General features: G+C 36.9%; 1 protein-coding gene across 1 annotated transcript; it reads left to right on the plus strand.

Moving 5' to 3' along the window:
• The first annotated feature begins 2,401 nt into the window (after positions 1-2,401).
• Positions 2,402-24,985, plus strand: LOC149138014 (putative glucose-6-phosphate 1-epimerase). Its single transcript, XM_089446212.1, has 8 exons — positions 2,402-3,107; positions 6,387-6,461; positions 7,251-7,307; positions 7,406-7,569; positions 7,792-7,926; positions 23,729-23,831; positions 23,931-24,030; positions 24,458-24,985. The coding sequence occupies exons 1-8, from the start codon at positions 3,009-3,011 to the stop codon at positions 24,667-24,669; spliced, it is 945 nt and encodes a 314-aa protein (XP_089302338.1). The 5' UTR covers positions 2,402-3,008; the 3' UTR covers positions 24,670-24,985.
• Positions 24,986-25,157: the final 172 nt, after the last annotated feature.

Consider the following 25,157-nt stretch of genomic DNA (forward strand, 5'->3'; position numbering starts at 1 on the left):
AATATTCCCGTTCCTTTTAGACTTGAGGTTTTACTAAGTATTTCATACTTATGGTCAGTAGAGCTCCCCTTTATTCGGATCAACCTTCCTTTATTCTCGGTTAATTTCCCCAACCTTGTTGCTTCTATGAGACACGTTGTTTCAATTTGTAATATATTATGTAATTTTGTCTGGGCTATGGCTAAAGTATCCTCATCTACCTTCTCTTTCAAACCAAATATTATAAGGTTCAAGGCCCTTTTGTTACTCTCATGGTCTAATTCTATCAATTTTTTCATTTCATATTTAATTGGTTTGATATCTAATTTACCCGCCACACTATTTATAGTGAGGCGGCTATTAAATTTTTCTTCTAGTTCTTTAATCACGTCCTTCATTTTAAGACTCTCTAAAGGACCAACATCTTCTTGCTGTGATGTTTGGTTCGTATCTTGGTTTTGTTTTTCTATAACCTGCAAGCTAGTCTCCATTGCCTCCATTTTATTCTCCAATAGTTCTATTTTATTTTCTATTTGTTTTTTGATCTTGTCTTCAAGAGATGTGAATTTATTTCCAACATGGCTTCTAACTCTGTTTGTAGCTTGACTTCTCTTTCTTCTCTACTTTTCTCTAAAGACTCTATATACTCATAAAGGCTCTGTAGAGTAAATGTGCTAGGTCTACCTTTGGTAATCTTTGGTAGCTGTGGTGAATTATTCATACTTGAAAATATATGAGCAGATATGTATTAGAAAAAGATAAGGAATATGTGCACCTGATATTAGCAAATCGGACCACAGACCGCACGTGCCCCAGATTGGATCGAACTGCAGACTAGATTCAAATATTATTATCGCATAACCATATATTGTCACCTCATAGTAGAGCCATGTTCCAATATTATCAAAGAGGTATTTAAGAATTCACCCTCATCGTAGATCCGCAAAGATCAAAGGTTCTTCCTGACCAAGATTGTAGTGAATCCCTATGAAAATTGCAGAGACAATAAATCCGTCCAGACAATAAACAGTAGGAAGAAGCGATCTCATAAAATTGGCTGCCTCTTCAATATTATCTCAAAGAGGAGGAAGAATTGGAGTACAAAAGACAACCACCGAATATTTAGAAGCAGTCTTTCTAAGCTGCCTCCTCAGCTCCTCTCTGCATGGTGAATCAACCACATGGCACAAAACCCTCTTCGGGAAAAAAAAGGGCCAGGTCTCACGATGCGTGAGAAGCCACGATTGATTTGAGATTCGAAGGAGAGACAAAGAATATTTGGAGAGCGTAAACGAACACAGAGAGAGTTGAATTGTTTGCACAAAACACTTTCCACGACGTGATAAAAGATAATGGATTCTATTGTATATTAATGAATACCATATATGAATATATAAAGTAGATTAATAAGTTTTTAAATATTAAAAATTTATTACAATTTAATTTTAAGATTAAGAGTGTTTGTAACCAATTCACATACGTATGTTGACTTATTATATTATTTAAGGAAAATCATATTATTTAAAATAAAATAATCTCTTTATTATTTTTATTCTAGAAAAGTTTTGTCATTTCAAATAATTCATTGGTTATTCATGAGTAGTCATTATCTTTATTTTAGGAAAACCATACCATTTAAAATAACCCATTGGTAGTCGAAAAACACTCATCACTTTTACTTTAAAAAAACCATGTCACTTAGAATAACTAGTTGATGGTCCATAAACACTCATTACTCATCATTGTTAACTCTTATTAAAAAAAAACCACGTCACTTAGAATAACTAGTTGATGGTCCATAAACACTCATCACCCATCAATGCCATTTAAAGAAAACCGTATCACTTGTAATCACGGGCTAATGACCCATAAAGGAGTGGATTTCTAAAATAAGGAGCTAATGACCCATAAAGGAATAGATTTCTAAAATAACAGAATAATAATCCATAAGGGAACATATTTCTAGAATATTAGGGTAATGGTCCATACGAGGGCAAATTTCTAGAATAACCCCTAAGAGGACAAATTTCTAAAATAATAAGCAAATAGTTCATAATGAAACAGATTTCTAGAATAACTCAGTAATAATTCATTTACCCAAAAAAAAAAAAAAAATTTAACTTTACTAAATACTCTTAAATTTTTGTGTAATTAATCTATTTCTTTATATTCCAACAAAAATAATAAAATTCCAAACGGTTAATCAAACAAAAACATTTTTAAATTATACTCAAAAACCCAAAATTAATAAACTTTTATTTACCACTTTTCTATTTTATTTAATTAAATAAATTAATAACTTTTGAGCATCCTGTTTTTAATATTTATTTAATTTAAGATATCATTTCGAAAGGAACCAGTCACACGTAAACAAATAAACTGATATTATTGGAAAATTCATAAACAAACTTGTGGTAACTCCATTGATTACCTAGGTGCCTCATAAACCTGTGCCAGAGCTGAACCAGCTCAAAATAACAAGAAGTCAAATCCTGTTTTCAAAAGGGTACCCATCGACACCTCCGACATTTCTTCAAAAATATAACTAATCATTGCATGACCATATCCGTGTTCTCAGGACAAGCTCGCATGAATCCTTATGAGCTTCTCAGGCTAGTTGTCAACTTGGGCATTTCAGTCCACACTCAATGTAGTTTCCTAGAAACGAGTGGCAGAGAGACCCAGTCCCAAGCCACCTGTGAAAATTATATAACAACTTTCATGTGAGATCTCTGTTCTTTTCTCGTGAATGTAGACAGAAAGTACAGCTACCCACTTGATCCCAGTCTCACGGAGCCCCCAAAAAGAGATCAAATCGACTGTGTGTTCATGAATATGACGGTTGAAGCTACCCCAACTAACCAATCGATTCCATTCACTAGATTCCTGCACATTGCCCAATGCTCATGTTACCAACATGGTTTCTATATTAAACTCGTTCGAACTCTGTAGCATTTGTTTTGGGTTTCTCCCTCAAGTTCTTCTTATTCCATCTGTAAACAGTTTCGGTTTGCTTGAAGATTATTGAGATGGAGCATTCAGATCAGAAGGGCACTGTGGAGATGGTGAAGGATAACAATGGTCTAGACCAAGTCTTATTGAGGGAACCTCGTGGGGCTTCTTCCAGGGTAATATTCATGATAATCCTTTTTAATTTTAGCAATTTTATTAGTCATCCTGCCCTTCTACACGGTGACATTATTCTCTATGTTTTGGTCTCTCCCCTCTTTGCTCCTTTTCTGAAATATGGTACATCCAGAGTAAATATTTCTTGTTTCTCCCTGCTTTGCATCCTTTACTGAATGTACCTCAAGCAATAAATCCAGGGCAAGGTACATGAGTAGGACTAGTGTACTGTATCTTTGGATGTTCCGAACGAACCATTTGCTATCCTTGTCTTTACGTGAGCTGTACATAACTAGCACAGACCCATCTAAACTTGGGTTTGATATGCAATATCAAGGTGCATATCAAATCCAAGTTTATATAGGTTTGTGCTAGTGTCCATATTGAATTCATCCAATACACCATCGAGGTTCAGTACGCCCCTAAAAGCATGCACGCCCACTAGTGTGGATGGATCCCTCTACCCTCACCGGACCCCCTCCCCATCCCCTCCCAGAGCTGTAGAGTAGCTTGATTGTCTTGGTTCAAATTTTACAAATTGGTGTAACTAGTAACGCCCAATGGTGCCAAAGGCTGCAAGTTGTGCAACAAAACATCAGGTTTTTGTGCAATCAAGTTTAGTTGTGGGTCTATTTTAGCATCATGAATCTCCTTGTTCTCACATTTAGGTCCTTAGTACAAACACAATTTTCTGATAGCTATTACATTTTATAATAAGGACAGTACTTAGGATCAGTAAACAGAATGTAATAAAGCTAGTAGCTCCATTTGGATATCACTATCATTGGACCTGTATTCAAGACATATGGTGCTTAGGGGAAAGCCCTGCTTCAATAAACGAGTGATGAGAGCAATTAAATGTGGATCATATAATATGCTTGAGTATAGATTGTCTATTAGCATCATTGTATTGCCATGAAACAAAGCACAATCCTGTGATGGTGCCAGTGAATGACATCCGTGAACCCATTTACATTCAATCATTAAAACACTCAACAATACTTTCAGAGGGGAGACTAGATGGATGACCCTGGTAACGCTGAAGTGGACATGGTAATACCGAGCCAAGTGACTAGAGCATCCTATAACCAAATACTCTACTTTTAACCTCATTATTCTTAATAATGCTTGTTTAATCAAGTGAGATAAAATAAGTTAATGTCCAACAAATGACCAAAAGTAGGTCAATAGGATTGTTCTGTACATAAATGTTGATACATAGTGGGAGTGCAAAGGCCACTCCAATAACAGCAAAAAGCAAAGTTAATCTATAATAAATCCTTTCATCATTGTCACATGAATTGCGTAATCTGTTAACAGAGTTGTATTTCACTGTTACAGAGACAATCAAAATCCTTACACACTAACTCTTATATATTATGAATGCGCAGCTATTCCTCTAACCCTCTCCCTCAACAAACATTCACTAATTACAAACTGCCCCCTGTAACTAAGCAATTCAACAAACTGTTGATGAAGAAATCGATTTGGAGCCACATGCAACTCTCTCTTCCTGTATTCACTGGAGCTTCCTTTCTTTTCTCCAAAGATTGTTCTGCCATCTTTTCCTTTGTTTGTAGCAGAAATCCATAGTTTGGCCAGGACCACAGGCTCACCTAAACACAACCTTCACTTTGCACCACTCTTGGCTCCCTACTAGTACAGTAGTACTTGGAGGCTATAAGTCTCTTCTCCTGGTTACCTTGTATCTATGCTTGTTGGTTCCATCCATGCTTATGTTACTTCTAAAATAAAACATCACTGTCAATAGAGAGGACATCCTTCTTTTAGAATCCCAGACAACGTGTCCTTGCTTTCCACTTGAATTACCTTTCCCTTTTAACATTGCTCCAGACTCCAGATGAATCACTTTGTGTGTGGAGTGATGAAGGACCCGATATTTCTAGAATATTTCCTCCTTACAATCTTTACATGTATAGGTCTTGACTCTAGAGTCTACACTGCCCAAAGCTCTTCAGCCGGTTTCATGTCAGCAATAGTAGAGATTCTGTCTGTCAATACTGCAAGGACTGTATCACATCATTGATACTTCATGTAACATTCCAATAAAATCTGCATGGTTGACTGTTTGGTGCACAATGCATATCCCAATCAGTGTTATAGGAACCGGACTGGAATCGGTGGAGCTGGCTGGTCCAGCCGTTTTGAGTCTTGACCCCAAAACTGGTCCACCCAGTGGCTTGGAACAGGAAAAGGTCAGTTCAGTACCAATCGGTCAGTTCTATACAATGCAATCAAGGACCTTTCCGAATGCAAATTAGTTAAAAAAAAAAAAAAAAAAAATTATGAGTGGGGCAACCCAATATTCAACCCTAGGGCCCTACTAATGCCATGTAATTGATGGTAATGACAAGTAAAAGTGACATTCTCCTTTGTATTTCATTTTCATCCTTTAACTTAAATTTTTAACATTACCATTAATTGTTTCAGGATGTTTGAGTGGTTCCAACCTCATTGGCTTTCATATGGAAAAAATAGAATTTTAGATCCCTTTCAAAATTCAGCAGACTTAACAGTTTTTAGGATTTCAGGATGGGGGGATTGCAATGTTTCCATTAGATTTTGTCATGTACGAGGGTATGGAATTAGCATTTGATCGCCAAGCCCTCTATGCACTTTGATGTTATTGACATTTATTGTTGAACTCCTCTATCATGACCCTAGTAAAAATGTACCCATCACTCAAATAAAATCTCGATTTGACATGTTAAGCTTTTTCAATTTTATTTAATGCTTAGAGGCTGATGAAATTGATGTTGATGATCCCAATATAGGCAATGATTTTGATGATATGTAGGTTTTTGTTGTAGCATGATTTTTTTTCTTATGAAGACTTATTCGTTTTTCTCTCAGGCTGTCTGAGATTCATATTCTTGTTTGGTATTAAGAAGTTTATTTATGGTTCCTTCGGATACCATTTTTAGGATTATTTGAAATTTCCGTCTCCTTTAGGGTTCTGTCCATCACAGTTGTCATAACTTGTTGGATTTTAATTTAGTTCCTTACGACAATGTTTCTGTTTATATGAACATTTTTAATGTTTCTGTATTGCTTGAGGATTGAATGTCTACTGAAATTTGTGCGATCTCTTAGAGTGACCCTTATTACTGATCTTATTTTATGGATACAACTGTATTCAAATATCAGTTTGGTTTTCTAAGGCTTAACCTTTTCTTCAATATTTCTCTGTGGAAGAATTTGAGTTTCTCTGAAACATTCGCCTATGTTCTCTGTTAATGATTTTACTTTAAACCATGCAGGTAAACTTGTTTGGAGGCCAGGTGTCTTCCTGGAAGAATGACCGAGGAGAGGAATTATTGTTTACGAGTAGTAAGGTACACTTTTTTAGATTACATGACAAAAATAAGGCTTTAACAGGGAAATTGGCACTGGAGAAAGAAAGTTAACCAATACTTGTACCTAAGTTTGCCTTGCATAATGTTTCAATCTTATTCAGAACAATACAATCAGAATTCACTATGCACGGCATACTATTAACTTTTAAATCTTAATGTAACATTTTGCTCTTTAATTCTTGTGCATTAAATATGCTTCAGAACCATTTATTAAGTCTTTATTTTTTTTATTTTTTATCTGGAGTTATTTGCATTAAGACTTGCATGTGATTTAATTGAGATATCAGCACACAACGTTCTAATCATATGAGGGGACTAGGGATGCTCTAGCTGATAAGGATAATTGCCATTTTATAAAAACTGCTGGTTCCTGCATATCTTGTTTATCTTACTGGTGAATCTTTAATGAGCATCTTTGTTTTAGTAAGATAGTTAATGTTCAAATGTTCATTTTACGTAACTTGAGGATATTCATACCATTTCCTATTATCTTATGGCCTTTTGCAAGTGTTTTAGTGTTCCCTCTTGTTGGGATATGATATTAAGTATGTTTGAGCTTATGACCTGAACTATTTCTATATTGCTGCTTTAAAATTTGCTTTCAAGTTTCAGTCTTTCATTTTTACTACCTAAATGCATTTCTTTCTGTTCTTGGTGGTCTTGTTCAGTATCTTGATTTTCCTTTTCCCGCAGTTTGTCCTTGTTTACTGAACCTTATTGAACAAGTCTCTAACTACAAGTTCTTTCATTTTAACTTGTTTTCTGCAGGCCATTTTTAGGCCACCAAAAGCAATAAGAGGAGGAATTCCAATTTGCTTTCCTCAGGTGTGATTTGGTGAGATTATAATTTCCTAAGAACACATGCAGCTTTTTGACCCCAGGAATCATATCATGTCATCTCAGAGTTGATTGTCTATTTGCAGTTTGGTAGCTCTGGATCACTGGAGCAACATGGTTTTGCAAGGAATAAGTTCTGGAATATTGACAACAATCCTCCACCATTTCGTTCTAACTGTTACAATAACAAGGCCGTTGTTGACCTAATTCTCAAGCCCGCTGAAGAAGATTTCAAGAGTTGGCCCCACAGGTACCTTCTTAACAAAGCTTGATATATCTATAATTGGTCTTTCTTTGAGTGTCATGCTTTGCTTGTGATTGCAGATATTTGATTTATTTTAATTTTGAAAATAATCAGATGGGTTGCTCCAAAAATATATCTATTTGTGGAGGATAAATATGTTTATAGTTTGGTGGTGGAAAGTTTCCCCCCTTTTTAAAGCCAATTAATGATTTTTCTTTGAAATTGCAGTTTTGAATTTCGGCTTAGAGTTGCACTGGCTCATGGTGGTGATCTTACTTTGATATCTCGCATCAGGAATACAGACAACAAGCCCTTTACTTTCTCTTTTGCTTATCACACTTACTTTTGTGTCTCTGATATCAGGTATGTGGACAGTGGAACTAAGAATGCTGAATTGTTGAATAGAGCCTTACATTTTTGTTTTGCATCACATATATCTTTCTTATTTCACAAGGCATTGCATTATGCGTTGTGCTGGCATGCTTGACATTTATAGAAAATACACGGTTGCTAACATTTACTCCAATCAGATATATATGCTTGTGTATAATTCCTTTGCTAAATCAAGTAGTGAAGGAAAAACTGTATTTTATTGATATGCTGGTGATTTTATAAGATAATTTGAGGACCCTTGCTAGGAACTCTTTCTAATTCGAGTGATCATATAGCATATTGGTTATTTTACAGGATAATTTGGGGGCCCTTGCTAGGAACTCATTCTAATTCCAGAAATCATATGACATGCTCTATTTAATTGAGATGCTGGTGAATTTCGATGGGTTTGGACCCATTCTTTGGAGCTTATTCCAATCTCATACTTTTTCTATGAGATACAAAATATGCATAACGAGTATGGTTTTTTTAAGCATGTCTTTCAGATTAATCACATCAATATTATTTGGTCAATGTTTCGTACCAACTAATGTGGTTCATCCTCTACAAAGGTAGAGGATGAACCACATTAGTTGGTTTGAAACTTCGACCAAATAATATTGATGTGATTAATCCGAAAGACATGCTTAAAAAATTATTTGTCACTAACAAGTTTATTTAAACTAGAGTATGGTTTTCTTCATTCAGAGAGTAAGATATGCTATTAAAAAGAATCTTACAAACTTACTGTCCTGAAGTGCCAAAGACTAAATACTCAAGTTCTAATTGTATTTTCGTATATTATGGTTATTTATTCATTCTTATAAAAGCGATTTAGCCTAAGAGCACCATAAAGCATTGCGCTCAGTTGTACTTGGTTGATTTATCTTATGGTTGGGTTATTACTTATTTCTTCCTCTAGCATACTTGTGCTAGTGTTTTTGTCTTTGTCTAGGGCCACACCTTTTTTGGCTGCAGAATTTAGGTTGGTTTTGGTTTCATTTGATTCACAGTTCACTTACTAATGCATGTGAATCTCAACATGATATGAGAGTTTGAACCTCCCTCAATTCAACGATTTTTGGCTAGTGGCATGTGACTGCAGAACCAAGGCTTTAGGATCATCTTTTTTGCCCACTTTTGCAGTTGATCCAAATTTTCTGGGCTAGTAGCATTGACCTAAGGGTTGCAGAGCTAGGTTTTTTTTGGATAATTTTTTCTTAGGTTTTCAAGGGTTTTTCCTAGGGTTTAAACTTTAAAGCCTTCTTTTACAGCCATTGACTCTCCTCTTTTGCTGCAGATCTGTTTTTCAGAAAATGTTAATACTTTTTCTAGGGTTTAAAGCTTTCTTTTATAGCTAGCATACTCTCCCTTTTTGTTGCAAGTTTTTGGAAAACACTACTACCTTCTTAGATCCATTTATAAAGGCGAGTTGAACCTGATTAACTCATCTTATAGTGCACATCTGGCCCACGGTTTGCATTTTGGTCCTCCACTTCATAAGAATGGAATTTTGACTTTGAACCCTGTGTTTTAAAATTCGGCCGGACTGAATCGGATTCGGCCGAGCCGACTGAGACGGACCCCTGGCCGGGCCAGCTCGGTAGAAAAACTGGTTCGGTGGCTGATTTGTTACCAAACCGGCCGAGCCGAGCTAACCGAGTCAGACCCCTGGCTGGTTTGATAAGGTGTTGTAGTTGGTGGATGGGGAAAGATTGGCTATGGGCTTCATTTATGAGGCTATGGATCAAGCAAAGGAGCAAATAAGGGCAACATACAAGGATAGAGTGGCTAAGTATGGGCCCATTTGGGAAATAATTGATCAAAGATGGAACAATCAACTCCATCGCCCTATACATGCAGCTGGGTTTTTTCTAAACCCAAGCTAACATTATAAAGCTCTGGAGGCAGAAGCTTCACTGGGGAGATTAGCAGTAGCCAATAGTACTGGTGCCTAGTGATGTTTTACAATTTACTTTTGTTGTAGAGGAAATTTAGAGCCTTCTTGGTTATGTGTTTTTGTTTTGATCTCTATGTCAAGTATGTATTGGACAGTGCAATGGGTGCCATTTTGATATAATGGATATTTTCATGAGCCTACTTTGATCCAATGTTTTAAAACTTTGACTCCGACTCCGACTCGGTATCGACTCGATCGGCTCGATTTCAATGACTCGGTCGTTGTAAAAAATACATTAAATATTTTTTTTTTTTATAAAAACACATAATTTTAAATATTTTCATTCATGTTTCCAAACACACAACATTAGAGTATAGATAGAAGACAACATATGATCAAAGTAGGCTCATGAATATATCCATTATATCAAAATGGCACCCAGTGCACTGTCCAATACATACACGATGATGATATAGAGATCAAAACAAAAAACACATAACCAAGGAGGCTATAAATGGCCTCTACAACAAAAGTTTGTGACCAGTACTACTGACTACTGCTAGAGTTGCCAACATAATTTGGCTCAGTGTTACTTGGGAGCGGGAGTGAAAGTGGGGAGCAAGAGCGAAAACGGGAGCAGGAGCGACATTTTCAGAAGCTCTTGTTTTGGGAGCGAATCCTGGAGGAGTTCGACAACCAATGTCACTAACATCAAGGTACATAGAGGGATTGGTGCTCTTGATTAAATACGAGTTCCATACCCTAATACATGACAAAATTCAATGGAAACATTGCAATCCTCCAATCCTGAAATCCAATGAGGCCGAAACCACTCTCAAACATCCTGAGTCATTTCATGGTAATGTTAAAAATTTAAGTAAAAGTGACATTCTCCTTAATCTTCATTTTCATCCTTTTACTTTAAGAATTTAACATTAACATGAAATTTGAATAGCATATCAATACTAGGAGAGGGGAATGGACCCCAAATAGCACTTAACCAATTTAGAAAACACCTTGGAGTCCCCAACAATCAGCTAAATGTTAAAAAGTTAAAAAAAAATAGAAAAATCACTGTTTTTTTGGGTGATTGGCCGGATTTAATGACTCGGCCAAGCAGATGCGGAAATGGCCGGGTTGACTGAGTCATGATTGACTCGGCCGAGTCATGCAATAACTCGATCAAGTCAGTCATGACTCAGCCTCCCGAACTGGTTTTTCTGCTGGGTCATAAAATTCTTCAATGACTCGGATCAGCTCGGTCGTTTCGACCGAATTTTAAAACAGTGCTTTGATCATATGTTGTCTTCTCTCTATATTCTAATGCATTGTGTTTGGAAACATGAATGAAAATCTTTAAAATTATGTTTTCTCATAAAAAAATAAATATTTAATGTATTTGTTACAACGACCGAGTCATTGAAATCAAACTGGCCGAGTTGATATCGAGTCGGAGTTGGAGTCGGAGTCGACCCTCGGCGGGTTCCGAACCCGAGTCAGAGTTTTAAAACATTGAGGTCCTACCAAAAATATGACCAAACATTAACTCCTCTTCAACCATTGATAATAACACAGTGGAGATAAACTGATCATTGGTGATAGCTCAACCCTATCAATTTCAGCATGTGGAAATGCTCATTGTTGTCATTGATAATGCTAAGTTTGGGCAAGTCCTTTATGTTTTAGGGGTTAGATCCAATCTTCTTACTAGTTACTGCATCTCTCACACCAATAAGGGACATAAGGGACATAGGTGATCGTTATAAAGTGATTTTTTTGGGTTATTGTGATGAATCCAATCATATGTGCATTCTAGGAAGTCTCGCTCTTCATTGGCATGAAAAAGGGTTTTTTGCTATGGTGGCCAATACTAATGACACCAACATGTTATGGCATCGACATTTGAGACGTACAAACTTTGTGTCTTTGCAACATATGAGTCTTTTGTAGATGGTTGATGATTTTCCATAAATTGAACCACATAGTGTTGTTTGTGAAGGATGTATATGATGGGAACACCATTAAGAATCCTTTCCTAAGGATTTAGCAAATGCAAACCTATCGACCTCTTGAGTTGGTTCATAGTGGCATTTGTAGGGTCTATGATAACACCTTTTCTTTGGGGATCTAAGAATTCTTCACTTTCATTGATAAATTCTTGTTGAAAATTGCAGCGAGTGAAGGTCTTCTCTGGCTTGTGCCTTAGCCAGAAAGACCATGAGTTGTCTTTCTTTGACCATGGAGTGAGTTCATGGAGATGGCGAGCTTATTTCTAGTTTGCGGGAATAACTTCATGAGTTCATGCATAGTGTTGGAGGATCAGTTATGTGGACCCTTCTTCAGTTAACTACAAGATTGGATGGTAGTTCGAGTTCAGATAGGACGAGTTGGGACTTCAGTCATTGATTGAAGAACGAGTTATAACTCTAGTGATGATTGGAGAGAGAAGGAGTTCGACTTAGTTAACTTGTCAATCACAACTCAAGTTTTAAATTTGTACTTGCCAATTTTAGCATGGTTCAAATCTATAAAAGAAGGACGAAGGCACATGTAATATTCATTGTTGAGTGCACAAGTTTGTGTGAGATCTCTTTGCTTGTGGTGTGCGTATCCTTGAGCAAGTGCACATGTATTTAGGAGGCTTCTTGTGCTAAATAATAGGGCAGAATTGCGCTAGGAAATAGGAGGCAAATTTGCGCTAGGATTTAGGAGCTGAGTCCTAAAGAATAGGAGGCACTGTGCACTAGGAAATAGGAGGCTTAGTGCGCAAGGAAATAGGGCCAAGCAGAGTGCAAGGAAGTAGGAGTAGGGTCAGAGGATTGCAGAGTAGAGTCAGGCCTGTATAGCAGGAGAACAAGTGTGTTCTCAAGAAGAAAGATTGCCTTGTAATTGATCTATTTGTTCAATTAATAAAATACCACATCAAGGAGACAGGTTTTTCCCTGTTGGGTTTACTGGGAAAAATAAGTGTTCAATTTGTGTGTTGTGTTTTTATCTCTGCGTTTATATTCCACTACTTATCAGTTAAGAAACTATGTATCTTGGTGAAAGTAAAATTGGTTTTAGTATTGGTTGCCTTGTTTTTAGTTGTTCACTAAGTAGTTGCAGAGTTTTATGGAAATTTAACATTTCTCCCCTTTGCTTTAAATATACACCATCAAATCCAAGGACGAAGTTTTTGGGAAAATGAAAGAATTTTGTTCATTAGTAGAAAATACAAGTGACAGAAAGAACAAGTGTATTTAGATTGGTCATGGATTAGACTATATCAGTGGTGATTTCCTAACATTTCTAAAAATTGATTGCATTTCTCAGCAAAGGATTGTTTCACGGCAAAATGAAGTAGCAAGCTGAAAAATTAGAGGTATTATGGAAATGTCTCACTATATCCTTCACTCCAAGAAAATAGACCCTAATTTCTAGGGTGAATTCGTGTCTGTGCAGCCCACATCATCAATTAGATTCCTACTCATGTTGTTTTGAGTAACTCCCTTTGAAAAAAATTATGGAAACAAACGTTTGGTTTCACATTTTAGAATTTTTGGATCAAGTGCATGGGCCCATATTCCTAGAGAAAAGTGAAACAAATTGGAGACTAAACGTCGTTGCTACATTCTAGTGGGTTACAATGAAGTTTCTAAAGCATACCATATGTATGATCCATCCAATCACAAAGTGATTAAATATAGAATGTTGTCTTTGATGAGGCTCTTACTCATGGTCTCCTAGATACTTTTCTACCACTACTTGTAGATGATCCTGAACACATTTTAGTGGATCTCTCTTCTCCACATCATAATGAGAATCCTACTCTTATGAGTGTTTCCTTGAGCATTCCTACAGTGCATGGGCAAACAAATTATAATGATGAGGACCTTATTGATAACACATCAAGATCTCCAGCAAAGGTCTCTTCTTCTATATAGAATGCTTCATCTAGTGTTCCTCTTCCAATAGCTGAGCAAATTTATAATTTTGAAGACGATATCTTAGCCCCTTCTCTAGCAAGGTCAAGACCTATGCTCTAAGTGGGCTATATACACTCTAAAAGGACTTTGCCAATTTACTTCCACTTGAAGGAGAACAACAATCTCACTAGAAGCCTCTTGCTCCACAAGCCTTTCTCACCAAGGTGGACGATGAAGATCCCACTACTTTGAATTAGGCCAAAGAATCTCTTGAATGGTAGGTAGCCATGTCTTTCGAGTATGATGCTTTTGTCAGGCATTTGACTTGTGAATTGGTTCCCTTGTTGAAGGAAAATATTATTGTTGATTGTAAATGGGTCTACAAAACCTATTTTGGTGTTGGTGGATTGCTTGAAAAGAATAAAGCTTGACTTGTTGCCAAGGCATTCTCATATAAGAAAGTTGCTGACTTCATTAATACTTTCATTTCACTGTGAATTGCCAAGTTCATCAAATTAATGTCAAAAGTGCCTTTCTTCATGGAGACATTAAGAGGAAATTTATATGCAGTGACTGTTACCCACCAAGAGTAGGTAACCCATAGTAGGAAATTTTTCTCCTCGTTGGACAACCAGCCAGCCAACAACCCTATGATGGTCTTCAAATAACATTATGCTCGAGTTCTCCACCCATTGATCCGGTCAATGATCTCTCCCATTTAGCATGCTTCTTGAAGGAAAGTGGGTCATCTATCAACATGTACTCTAACCATTTTTGGCAATCATGTGCTTTCATTTAATGTTATGTGCATATTAATATGAATCACGGGGCATGTCAGTCAATTTAATTAGCTTACATTCCAGACATTATCTTATCAATCTGAGGGTGTAAACTTGTGAGATACTAACACTGTATGTGCAGGGATTAGGACATCAATGGACTGTCTAGCGTATGAGAAAAGACTCTTAAACTCTGATCTAATATTGCAAACATAAAATTACACTTAAAAAATCAAATGGCTTGAGATAAAGACTAAAAAGTGCTACAGATATATCATTCATTGGATGGTAAATTAGAGAGATGCTTTGCTGAGCATACAATACTATCTTTTTCTCAAGTGACATTTCTAAGTGTTCCTATACTTGTTTATGGAGCAAATCTCATTTCCACTTCTGCGATGAGACCTATTCTTCTTTGTAGGTTGTTATATTAGATTTCAAATGAAACATATAAACAAAAAGAAATTGTTTATCATTGGGTTGACAATACAAAATTTTCTTTAATGGTACAGGCTGTAAATCTTTCACTGTTAAGAGTCCAGGTGTTCTTACAACGAATTGAGAAACAAAATGTATATCATTCAACCTTCAATGAAGACTCATCTTCTCTGTGACAAACAAACACAGTGAAAATATAAATGATAAGAGCAGTGCAATTAAACTTGGTAACCACATACACTTTGCTCATAAAATTAAAGAAAGCAAATTGTAATTAGTTATACTAATCAGTCTATGCTACCAAATGGAAAAGAGGAGCAACAATGGCCAAGTCGAGGGGGCCCCCCAACTGGCTTCACGTTGCTTTGAAGGATACAGTACCATGATCAAAGCATACACACAAATTAACTTAGAACATCAACTCGACGACTGTATATTAATAAAAAGAGGGTTCAACAATACATATCGATCAGGTGTCTTTATCTCCTACCTAATGATTGATAGATTGATGAAAAACTTAAACAATAACTCACAGATTGAAAATAATAATATATTGTCTCCTGCGTGTTGCATTACAATGCTATTTATATATACTGTAATTACAAAAGGCATACAGGGGGAACCCTGATAGGATCCCCTGTTCCATGCATTGTTCTCATCAAATACATATCACAATAAGCAATAAAGGGTAGTATGGTAATTTGCTTGACGAGAATAGAGCATGATTTGATTAAACGAGACAAAGAAAATCCTCGATCGTTGCCCTCGATGGATTTGCTGGTTGGGCATGCTGCTCTTGGCATAGTTTGACCACGAGTTTGACTACAGGATGGCGCTCACCTTGTTCACGTTGGAGTTGATTTGATGAACATGGAAACATCTCGAGGCATCCAGGAGGAAGAACCCATGTCTCAGTTTCTCTTCTAGAAGCCCACAAGTATGCCAAGCAACAAAGTGGGTTATAGGATCCTTATAGGAGTTACAAGACCTGTCCTAGTCAACCATCATTAGTAACAAGCAACTTTTAATCCCCCTAATCCATCAAAATCATTGTAAAATCTTTTAAACTAACAATATAATTACCTTGTAGCTCTCAAATGACCTTTGCATCAAAAATATGGTAAAAGGAGTGATAATATGGTGAAAGGGGAGGAGGATTAAAATGAGTCAAAAAGGGGGAGTATGTAAGGAAGTATCATTTTTAGGTGGCCAGTTAACATCGGCTCAGTATGTAAGGAAGTATCATTTTTAGGTGGACATGGATTAGTTGGTAATGGAGGCTCAACACTGTGTTTTTGAGGTTTCTCCTTGGTCATACTCCTAGTAACTCTCCTAGTGATGTATGGTGTGATAGGAAAAAGTTGTGAACATCTCTTCTTTACAAGTTTCGTTTAAGAACTTTCTCCACGAGCATTGTCATTTGTATGCTTAGAGGCATCGTTCACTTTTCGACATATCTCCTCAGGTTCAATAGTCACATCAGTAAACCCATTACGCACTAAAAATGTGTCCCAATTATCACCTCTCTTACGTAATTCCTCCATTATTAAAATTTTAATTAAACCATGGCGATACAAATAGTGAATGACATTTCTAGGGTTTTGTTGTATGTGATTTTCCATCTAACCTAGGCTTTTGCATAGATAAAATGGAAAATCCAAATAGTCACTGGCTTCAAAATGCAATAAGGGACAAATATGGTAAAGGAAGGTGACGACATACCTTCCTTTGCATGTGACATACTTCTGCAACAAAAACAATAAATTCCTCCACTTCTCAGTGATCCATACCCTGGGTACAACTCCACCCCAATTCGGCCTTTGTTGTGTTGAGCACAAAAATTGTGTCCACACTCCTTGTTCAACCTATTTATTCTTAAACCATCACACTCTTGTTTGAGGTAATCTAGTGGCCTGAGCCATTGATTCTTTTGATAGGGCCATCACTAAATCACCTACATGAGTGATTCGACCATTGAACCCTTTTGTAAATGCCTTTGTAACATAGTCATTATGCCTCTGAAACTTCTTAAGGAAGGGAAGCCACCTCACAGCTCTAAGTATCAATGACCATGGTTCCTGCTTGACTGCACTGAGCTTCCTCATGACGCTGTGATCTCTTTGAGTGTGGGATTATTCAAAGACACTTTGTTTCAAGTGATTGCCATTGCCAATGAATAAGGTATGGGTTTCAAGAATGGTGGTCAAAGTTTGGGTGATGGACTAATTTCGAATCCTAGTGATGATTCAAAATGAGAGGAATTTTAGCGATGAGAGCTCAAAAAATCGTGGGTGTATGCAAATCGTAAAATTTATGATGAATGTATATGTTATTCTATTGGTAGGCTTATGGCATGGTGAAAGGATAAGAGAGTGGTAATAATAACGGTGAGTGGAGTGTATAGCAATGATAGAGTAAAGATATAAGAGTAAGGGTGTAGGGTATAGGAGAAAAGGTAGAGTAAGGTCATATAGACATTAAATGAGCCCAAAGGTCTATTGTTTGATAACTTTCCATGTTTACAATGAAGAGGAAAAAATTCTAGAGTTGCTTTCTTATCTCAAGTTTACCTTAATGAAACCTTTATGAAGTGTTGCATGCTAAGATTGATGAGCAAGGTTACAAATAGAAACTGAACTTGGAATTGCTGTGTATTGAATTGAACCATCTGAGTGCTGATGCTAAATGACCAATTGTGGATGTTGAGAGTCGAGACTACTCCATATGCCAATGCAGTTGGAAGTTTGATGTATGCAATGGTCTGTACAAGACCAGACATTGCAGATACACTGGGAGTACTGAGCAGTTATATGTCAAAACTAGGGAAGGAGCATTGGACAACAGTGAAAAGGGTTTTCAGGTATCTACGTGGCAATACTAATTATGGATTGCGCTACTAAGGAAGAACAAGACTGGACAAAATGTTGGACATACATGGCTCGATTGATGCAAATTGGGCTAGAGATGTGGATCGTAGAAGATTTACAAGTGGGTATGTGTTTAACCTATTTGGAGGAGCTATCAGTTGGATGAGCAAGAGATAGTCTATAGTGGCACTTTCAACTACAAAAGATCTAGGCTATATATCTGGATCGTAGAAGATCTACAAGTGGGTATATGTTTAACCTATTTGGAGGAGCTATCAGTTAGATGAGCAAGAGATAGTCTGTAGTGGCACTTTCAACTACAAAAGCTGAATACATGAAAACCACTTATGCAAGCAAGGAATCAATTTGGTTACTAAGATTGTGTTCAGGTATGGAGTTGGTACAACAAGCTATAAGGATATATTTTGACAACCAAAGTGCAATTTTCTTGGCAAGGAACCCTGCTTATCATTCGAAGACAATGCATATTGATGTTCAATATCACTTTGTAAGGGATATGATTAAAGACAAGAATGTGTTGTTGGTAAAGGTAGACACTTTAAAGAATATTGCAAATGTATTAACAAAATTTGTGAACACTGAAAAGTTCTCCTGGTGTAGAGAAATAATGGGCATCATTGCCCTTAATTGTTACTTGTGTATTCCTATGACCCCTTGTATGCAAAGAAAACAAGTGGAAGAATGTTTGGGTATGTGTTATATCTTTTCACGACTTATATGCACAATGAACAAAGGGGATTCCTAGGAGGGGTTCTTTAGGCCCCCCCCTCGTTGGGGGGTATTTTTTTGGATGGTTATTTCCGTCTGTTTTTTGGTATTTTTCGGCCCATGGTTTTACTAAAAGCGGTTTTGTGGCACATGGTGGTTTTGCCCATAGTTTTGTAGTTTCAGTTACAAAACTACAGTTGGATTGGTGGTTCATGTATACCACATGAGATATACTGTATTGTAATATTGTACAAAAAACATAATGAAAAAAAAGCTTTCTAGTTTTCTTGGGTTTAGGTTTCCAGGATAAAATCTTTTCGTAAATTTGTGTGTGTGGAATTGTATCCTTTCTGTTTTTTATTAAGAATATGATTGCAATGATTAATTGTACATGGTTAAAACTATTCTGATGCTTAAGCCATCATTCTCTCACCAAATGCCCTCATCTCCAAATCCAGCTCCTGTGCAACCTCTTCTACAAGGTCCCGGTGCTTTCCTCACATGTTCATTGGTGGTATTTGTAGATTCCAATGCACATGGTCATTTCTTCCACTTGGTTAGGCCCACATTCTTTAATCCAATAGATCTGGCAATGCCCTTGCTAGTGCACCTGCAACATAAAATTGTCTCCAAATGTTCAACCTTGGGAGGTTAAAGCTTGACATGCCAACCATCTCCAGGCTGACAACAACATTTCCATGGCTCTGCGTCTAGATCTGCGAACAAACCATGCGTCAATCTCTCCATCCACTAGGCCAAATAAACCCTTGGCCACAAAAGCGTCCCCTGAAGCCAACACTTAGCTTTGATACCAAATGTTAAAATTAATCAGGGAGATGTAAAATATTTATTGAGAGCGAAAACATTAAACCAGGAACACAATGCACAAAACATAAACACAATGCACATAGTGTTTACCTTATGAAAACCCCAACTTTGGGGAAAAACCCAGCTAATGGAATTCCATTAGTTCCCTTGGCCAAAACCCGACCAAACCGACCAAGTGAGCCTTCATCGCTCACTCCCTGGCCCATTACAATAGATTCTTCACCTAGCCTTTTAAAGGCTTCATTGGCAGAAAATCATGGGTATGTAAACCACGTGCCCAAAACCACTACCATTTGACCCAATCAACTTTGACTCTTTTCTCAAGTCAAGTTTACCTAATAGAGTTTTGCATGAAGAGACTTCTTTGGATTGATTGAAGAGATTCTTGTAGAATGTTGTAATTTTATTGTTGATCTTCTTCCATTTTGCATGCTATATTATGTGAATTAGGGTTTCTATGTGTGCCATGTTAAAATTGCAATATTTTTCTTGAAATCTTGATTCTTCATGGTATGTAAAATTGTTTTCCTTGAATCCTTCAAGAGAACTTTGATATATGCATCTCTTGAACTTAAAATCTCCCATCTAAGGAAGTTGCTAGGGTTTCTAAGTAGAGATTCTTACACTCTCACCCTCTTCATCAAGGCCGTTTTCATAGATTTTTCCCTAAAAGACTCCATTGCCCAATTAGATCAAGGCACTAGTCTAGTAGGTGTTGATCAACCCCTTCTTTATATATTCTATCTCTCTTCTATCTAATTTCTAGATATCTAAGGTTAGGGTTAGCACTAGGGTTAGGTTTTTCTTGAAATTATATGTAATAGCAGTTTTATGTTGATGTGTTGTTTCCCTCTTGACAGGGTTTTGCATTTAATAACTTGAAAAATACAAAATATAGCACGAATTGCATGGTAAAACCATATAATTAGGGCTGACGCCCTCTATTTTATTGCTGTTTTATGCATGTTTCAGCCATAAAAACTCACTTGCCTACCCTAAAAATTTCTTACCTAATTGATAGCCTTGTTCCTTCATTGATCTATGCTTGAAAGGCTATTTCCTGTAGCTATTATATGATATTACATGCCATATTTATTGAATATCTCTCAAATCCTAACTTTTAAGTTTTAACAGCTCACTCATCTTTCTGAAAGGTCTTAGAAAAGAGTACGTGAACTTTGCTAAATCTTATATTAGCCTTTCTAGGCTCCACCGGTACCTTTCCCCAACCATTAGTTCTTGCATCGCCTTAAATCCTCCTTTATTGAATATCTCCATTGTGGGATTTAATTCACCACTAAACAGTTGGAGAAAGGCCATTGGGGTGACAATGGTGGCTGATCCCTTTTTTCCATAAGGTCTAAGTTTTTCCAAGTGAATCTTTGCACTAGGCTTGCTGGATTTTGAGGTAATAGTGACCACAAGGATTTGTTCAGAATGGGCCTACACCATTGGCTTGCAAACTCAAGAAATCTTTGTATGGGCCTAAACCAACACCTCAAGCTTGATATGGGAAAATCCACATTTTCTCTCAGTTGTGGCTTCTCTTGTTGCAACGTTGAGCATGATCTTTATATTCATCATCATGATAGTTTGAGGCTCTTTGTTGTGCTTTATGTTGATGACCTCACCATGAATTTCTACTCACCATTCATGATTGTAGACTTGAAGCGATGGCTTCAGGACTCTTCTGAGATCACTAATTAGGGTCTACTATGCTACTTTCTTGATATCTAGATTACTCACTATTCCTTTGGGATATTGCTTTCTCATCCCCAGTATGCTTTGGATCTTCTGCAACGCTTTAAAATGGAGGATTGTAAGCCTATCCTCATCCATCTTGTTTTTGAGATGAAAGTTTAGGTAGATTGCCCTTCTCCATTATTTGATGCTGTTGTTTATCAATCTATAGTTGGTAGTCTACTCTAACTTATTCATATTTGTCAAAACATTGCCTTGTTGTCAACTTGTGCTGCATCTATATATATATATATAGGAGCCTCATGAAAGACACTAGCAAACTGCCAAGTGTATTTTGTGCTATCTGCCAAATGTATTTTGCGCTATCTGTTGGGATATCCAGCAATACTGAGAGGGTGGGGTTGAATCAATATTAACAATGGTGGCTGATCCCTTTTTTCCATAAGGTCTAAGTTTTTACAAGTGAATCTTTGCACTAGGCCTGCTGGATTTTGAGGTAATAGTGACCACAAGGATTTGTTCAGAATGGGCCTACACCATTGGCTTGCAAACTCAAGAAATATTTGTATGGGCCTAAACCAACACCTCAAGCTTGATATGGGAAAATCCACATTCTCTCTCAGTTGTGGCTTCTCTTGTTGCAACGTTGAGCATGATCTCTATATTCATCATCATGCTAATTTGAGGCTCTTTGTTGTGCTTTATGTTGATGACCTCACCATGAATTGCTACTCACCATTCATGATTGTAGAATTGAAGCGATGGCTTCAGGACTCTTCCGAGATCACTAATTAGGGCCTACTATGCTACTTTCTTGATATCTAGATTACTCACTATTGCTTTGGGATATTGCTTTCTCATCCCCAGTATGCTTTGGATCTTCTGCAACGCTTTAAAATGGAGGATTGTAAGCCTATCCTCATCCATCTTGTTTTTGAGATGAAAGTTTAGGTAGATTGTCCTTCTCCATTATTTGATGCTGTTGTCTATCAATCTATAGTTGTAGTCTACTCTAACTAATTCATATTTGTCCAAACATTGCCTTGTTGTCAACTTGTGCTCCATATATATATATATAGGAGCCTCATGAAAGTCACTAGCAAACTGCCAAATGTATTTTGCGCTATCTGTTGGAATATCCAGCAATACTGAGAGGGTGGGGTTGAATCAATATTAACAATTTTTAACTTCAAAAACTTGTAAATGCATCCACAGATATAAAGCAAAGCACATAAATATACAGAACACAAAGATTTTTGTGGAAGCCCAAAGTGGGAGAAAACCATAGAATGCTTTTCTTAATATATATAAAGTGTACATTCAAATTTATCAGCACCAACTGAAAGGAAGCACCAACTCCTTGATTTATTGGCACCAACTAAAAGGAAGCACCAAATCCTTGATTTATTTGCACCAACTGAAAGGAAGCACCAAACTCCTTGATTTATCAGAACCAAAGCTTGTACAAGAGTCAATATTAGTCAAAGAAAGTCTTCCCTCCTGGCAGCTGCTCCTCTGTCCTTCACACAAGCACTCGGTTTCCCAAACACGACCTTCTTAGCAATAGAACTTCCCTCAACAAATGATCCTTGAACTCAGCCTCCTTATCAGCAAAACTTGGCCTCAATAGGCCCCAAACCAGGACTGAAACCTTCAAAAAGTGTGCCAAAAATCCTTCCAAAATAAGCCCAAAAATGAAAAATCTTTCCAAAATAAGCCAAAAACCCTTCAAAATGTGCCAAAAGTCCTTCCCCACAAAGTGTCTCCAAATCAGCTCCTCTTCACTTTTGGTTCATGAGGTATGAACCTTAGAATTCCTTCTTTTCTTCACTTGTTTGAACAGATCCGAATTTTGCTTGAGCAAATGACTTGAAATGCTCCTTCTCGCACTTATTTATAGTGCATTCGGGGTCTGGACTGGGCCGACTTGTCCACTGCCCTGAAAAACGGCTGCACAATGAAATACAAAGGCTGATCTTGTTTTGTGGAGGTATGGCCTTGAAGAGCCGGCAGTGGATTATTTGCCAATGAAACTGTTAAATTGTTGCAGAAGGTTGCCCAATTAGTGGGAGATGAAATGGATGGTGTAGATCTCTTGTGCAGTAGGAACATAAATATCAACCACAGTAAGAAATGATATTAGCAAAGAAGAGTCAATGAAGGAAAAGTGAAGTCCTTCAAATTTGGATAGATTACCCATTGACAGAGAATTGACTTTTCTTGGATCAACACATTATTGAAAAGTACCTGCTTTAGATTAAAACACGTTATAATGTTAAAAAATGTTTTCATACAACACCTTTTTAAGAATTCTGGACTTTTGTGCGTTTGAAGTCTAGTGATTTGTTGAAACATATCAGGGTGATCCTGAGAGACTTTTGTGATACTGTGAAGCTTGTTAACACCATGCTAGACTTCTTTTATGACATGCTATTATGAGAGTTATCTTAGATTGTTTCTGGGTTAATATTCTTCTCTGGCTTTACAGGATTTGGGTTTTTTTGAATTGTTTTATTCAAGCATTTAGTTATGACTGAATTCCTTGTTACCCATAAGAAATACAGGATGAGTACCTTCACTTTAAGACCAAGAATGAGCTAATAATTTATCTGAAATTCAGTTTGTCATGTTGTCATCTTACAGTGAAGTGCGGATAGAGGGGTTGGAAACATTGGATTATCTAGACTTGCTACAGGATAAAGAACGCTTTACTGAACAAAGTGATGCTATAACTTTTGAATCTGAGGTAAGCATGGTTAACCAATTGATGGTTGAAATTTGGATTCTGTGCTTTGCTGATCTGGTTCATCAAAGTTTAAGAAAACTAAATCTTCGTGGTGTGTAGGTGGATAGGGTTTATCTTAGCACCCCAACAAAAATTGCAATAATTGACCATGAGAAGAAGAGGACATTTGTTTTGAGAAAGGACGGCCTTGCTGATGCAGGTAAGCTACACTTTCTAGAACGTATGAAAGCCTGAAGATGATTATGCTGTAGATGGTATGCTACTTTTTTATTTTTTGAATTAATGCTTCATATGAATCCTGTCAAACTAGGCCAACATGTAATCCAGAGCTTCATGCCCACTAGGGTTTGAACCAGGGTCATTAACATGGCAACTGACATCTATTTTACCTATGATCAATTTGCCTCTTCTTTATATTGTGCAACTAATAGAGAAGGCCAGTGTAGTTAAGTGGCAAAAGTTATGTATGTGGTGATTGTTACAGGGCACAGTCGAAACCCATGTGTTCAAGGTGGATATAACTGTGTGGATGACTGGTCTTTAATTATTGGGTCAAGTTTGAGATTTGACTTTCTTCTTTTATTCTACTATGTTTTCTCAATCGGAAATGGAATATGCTTTTGCAGTTGTGTGGAATCCTTGGGAAAAGAAAGCTAAAGCCATAGTGGATTTTGGGGACGAGGAATACAAACATATGTTGTGCGTTGATGGTGCAGCAATAGAAACACCTATTACTTTGAAGCCAGGCGAGGAATGGAAGGGACGTATTGAGTTATCTGCAGTGCCATCCAGTTACTGCAGTGGACAGCTGGATCCTCTGAGAGTTCTAGAAGGGTGAATACAAGTACACATTTCACAATCTATTATATTGTGATTCTACTATTAAATTCCCAGCTCTAAATCAATGCATTATTTTTTGACAGCATTTAGTATTTTATAATGCAAATGATAGCTTCTCAAATCTCAGCAGAAGTTTGGTGTTGAGGCAAATTAACTGTAGAGCTAGTCTGGCTATCATGGATTCATGTGTATTATTGTCAATCACCTACATCAGTGATAGACGTACCTGTTCTTAATCCTTGTAATCCAGGAAATTTATTTGATGCCTACTGTAATTTTCGTTTTTATTTTTCGAAGACCTTGATGTATCTTTATCAACCTTTCCTATTCTTTTGTTGTTTTCTATCAAGTTTTGCATTGATACTAGTGTTTAGGAATTCTTGCTCTTTGTATATGTTGAAAATGGGCCATACTGACCTTTGTCACTATCAAACTCTACCAATATTGTTAACAATGCAGCTTCCAAACTGTTCTCTGTTGTTTTAA

This window comes from Pinus tabuliformis, chromosome X, assembly GCF_031772625.1.
Source record: "Pinus tabuliformis cultivar Carrire ecotype Pingquan chromosome X, CPIR1, whole genome shotgun sequence".
Classification (NCBI taxonomy): Eukaryota; Viridiplantae; Streptophyta; class Pinopsida; order Pinales; family Pinaceae; genus Pinus; species Pinus tabuliformis.

Excerpts from the sequence above, each read along its gene's own strand:
- LOC149138014 (XM_089446212.1), top strand. The coding sequence starts at position 3,009 with ATGGAGCATTCAGATCAGAAGGGCACTGTGGAGATGGTGAAGGATAAC. Across the intron at positions 6,462-7,250 it reads TATTGTTTACGAGTAGTAAG|GCCATTTTTAGGCCACCAAA; the intron begins GTACACTTTTTT and ends TGTTTTCTGCAG. Across the intron at positions 7,927-23,728 it reads TTTTGTGTCTCTGATATCAG|TGAAGTGCGGATAGAGGGGT; the intron begins GTATGTGGACAG and ends GTCATCTTACAG.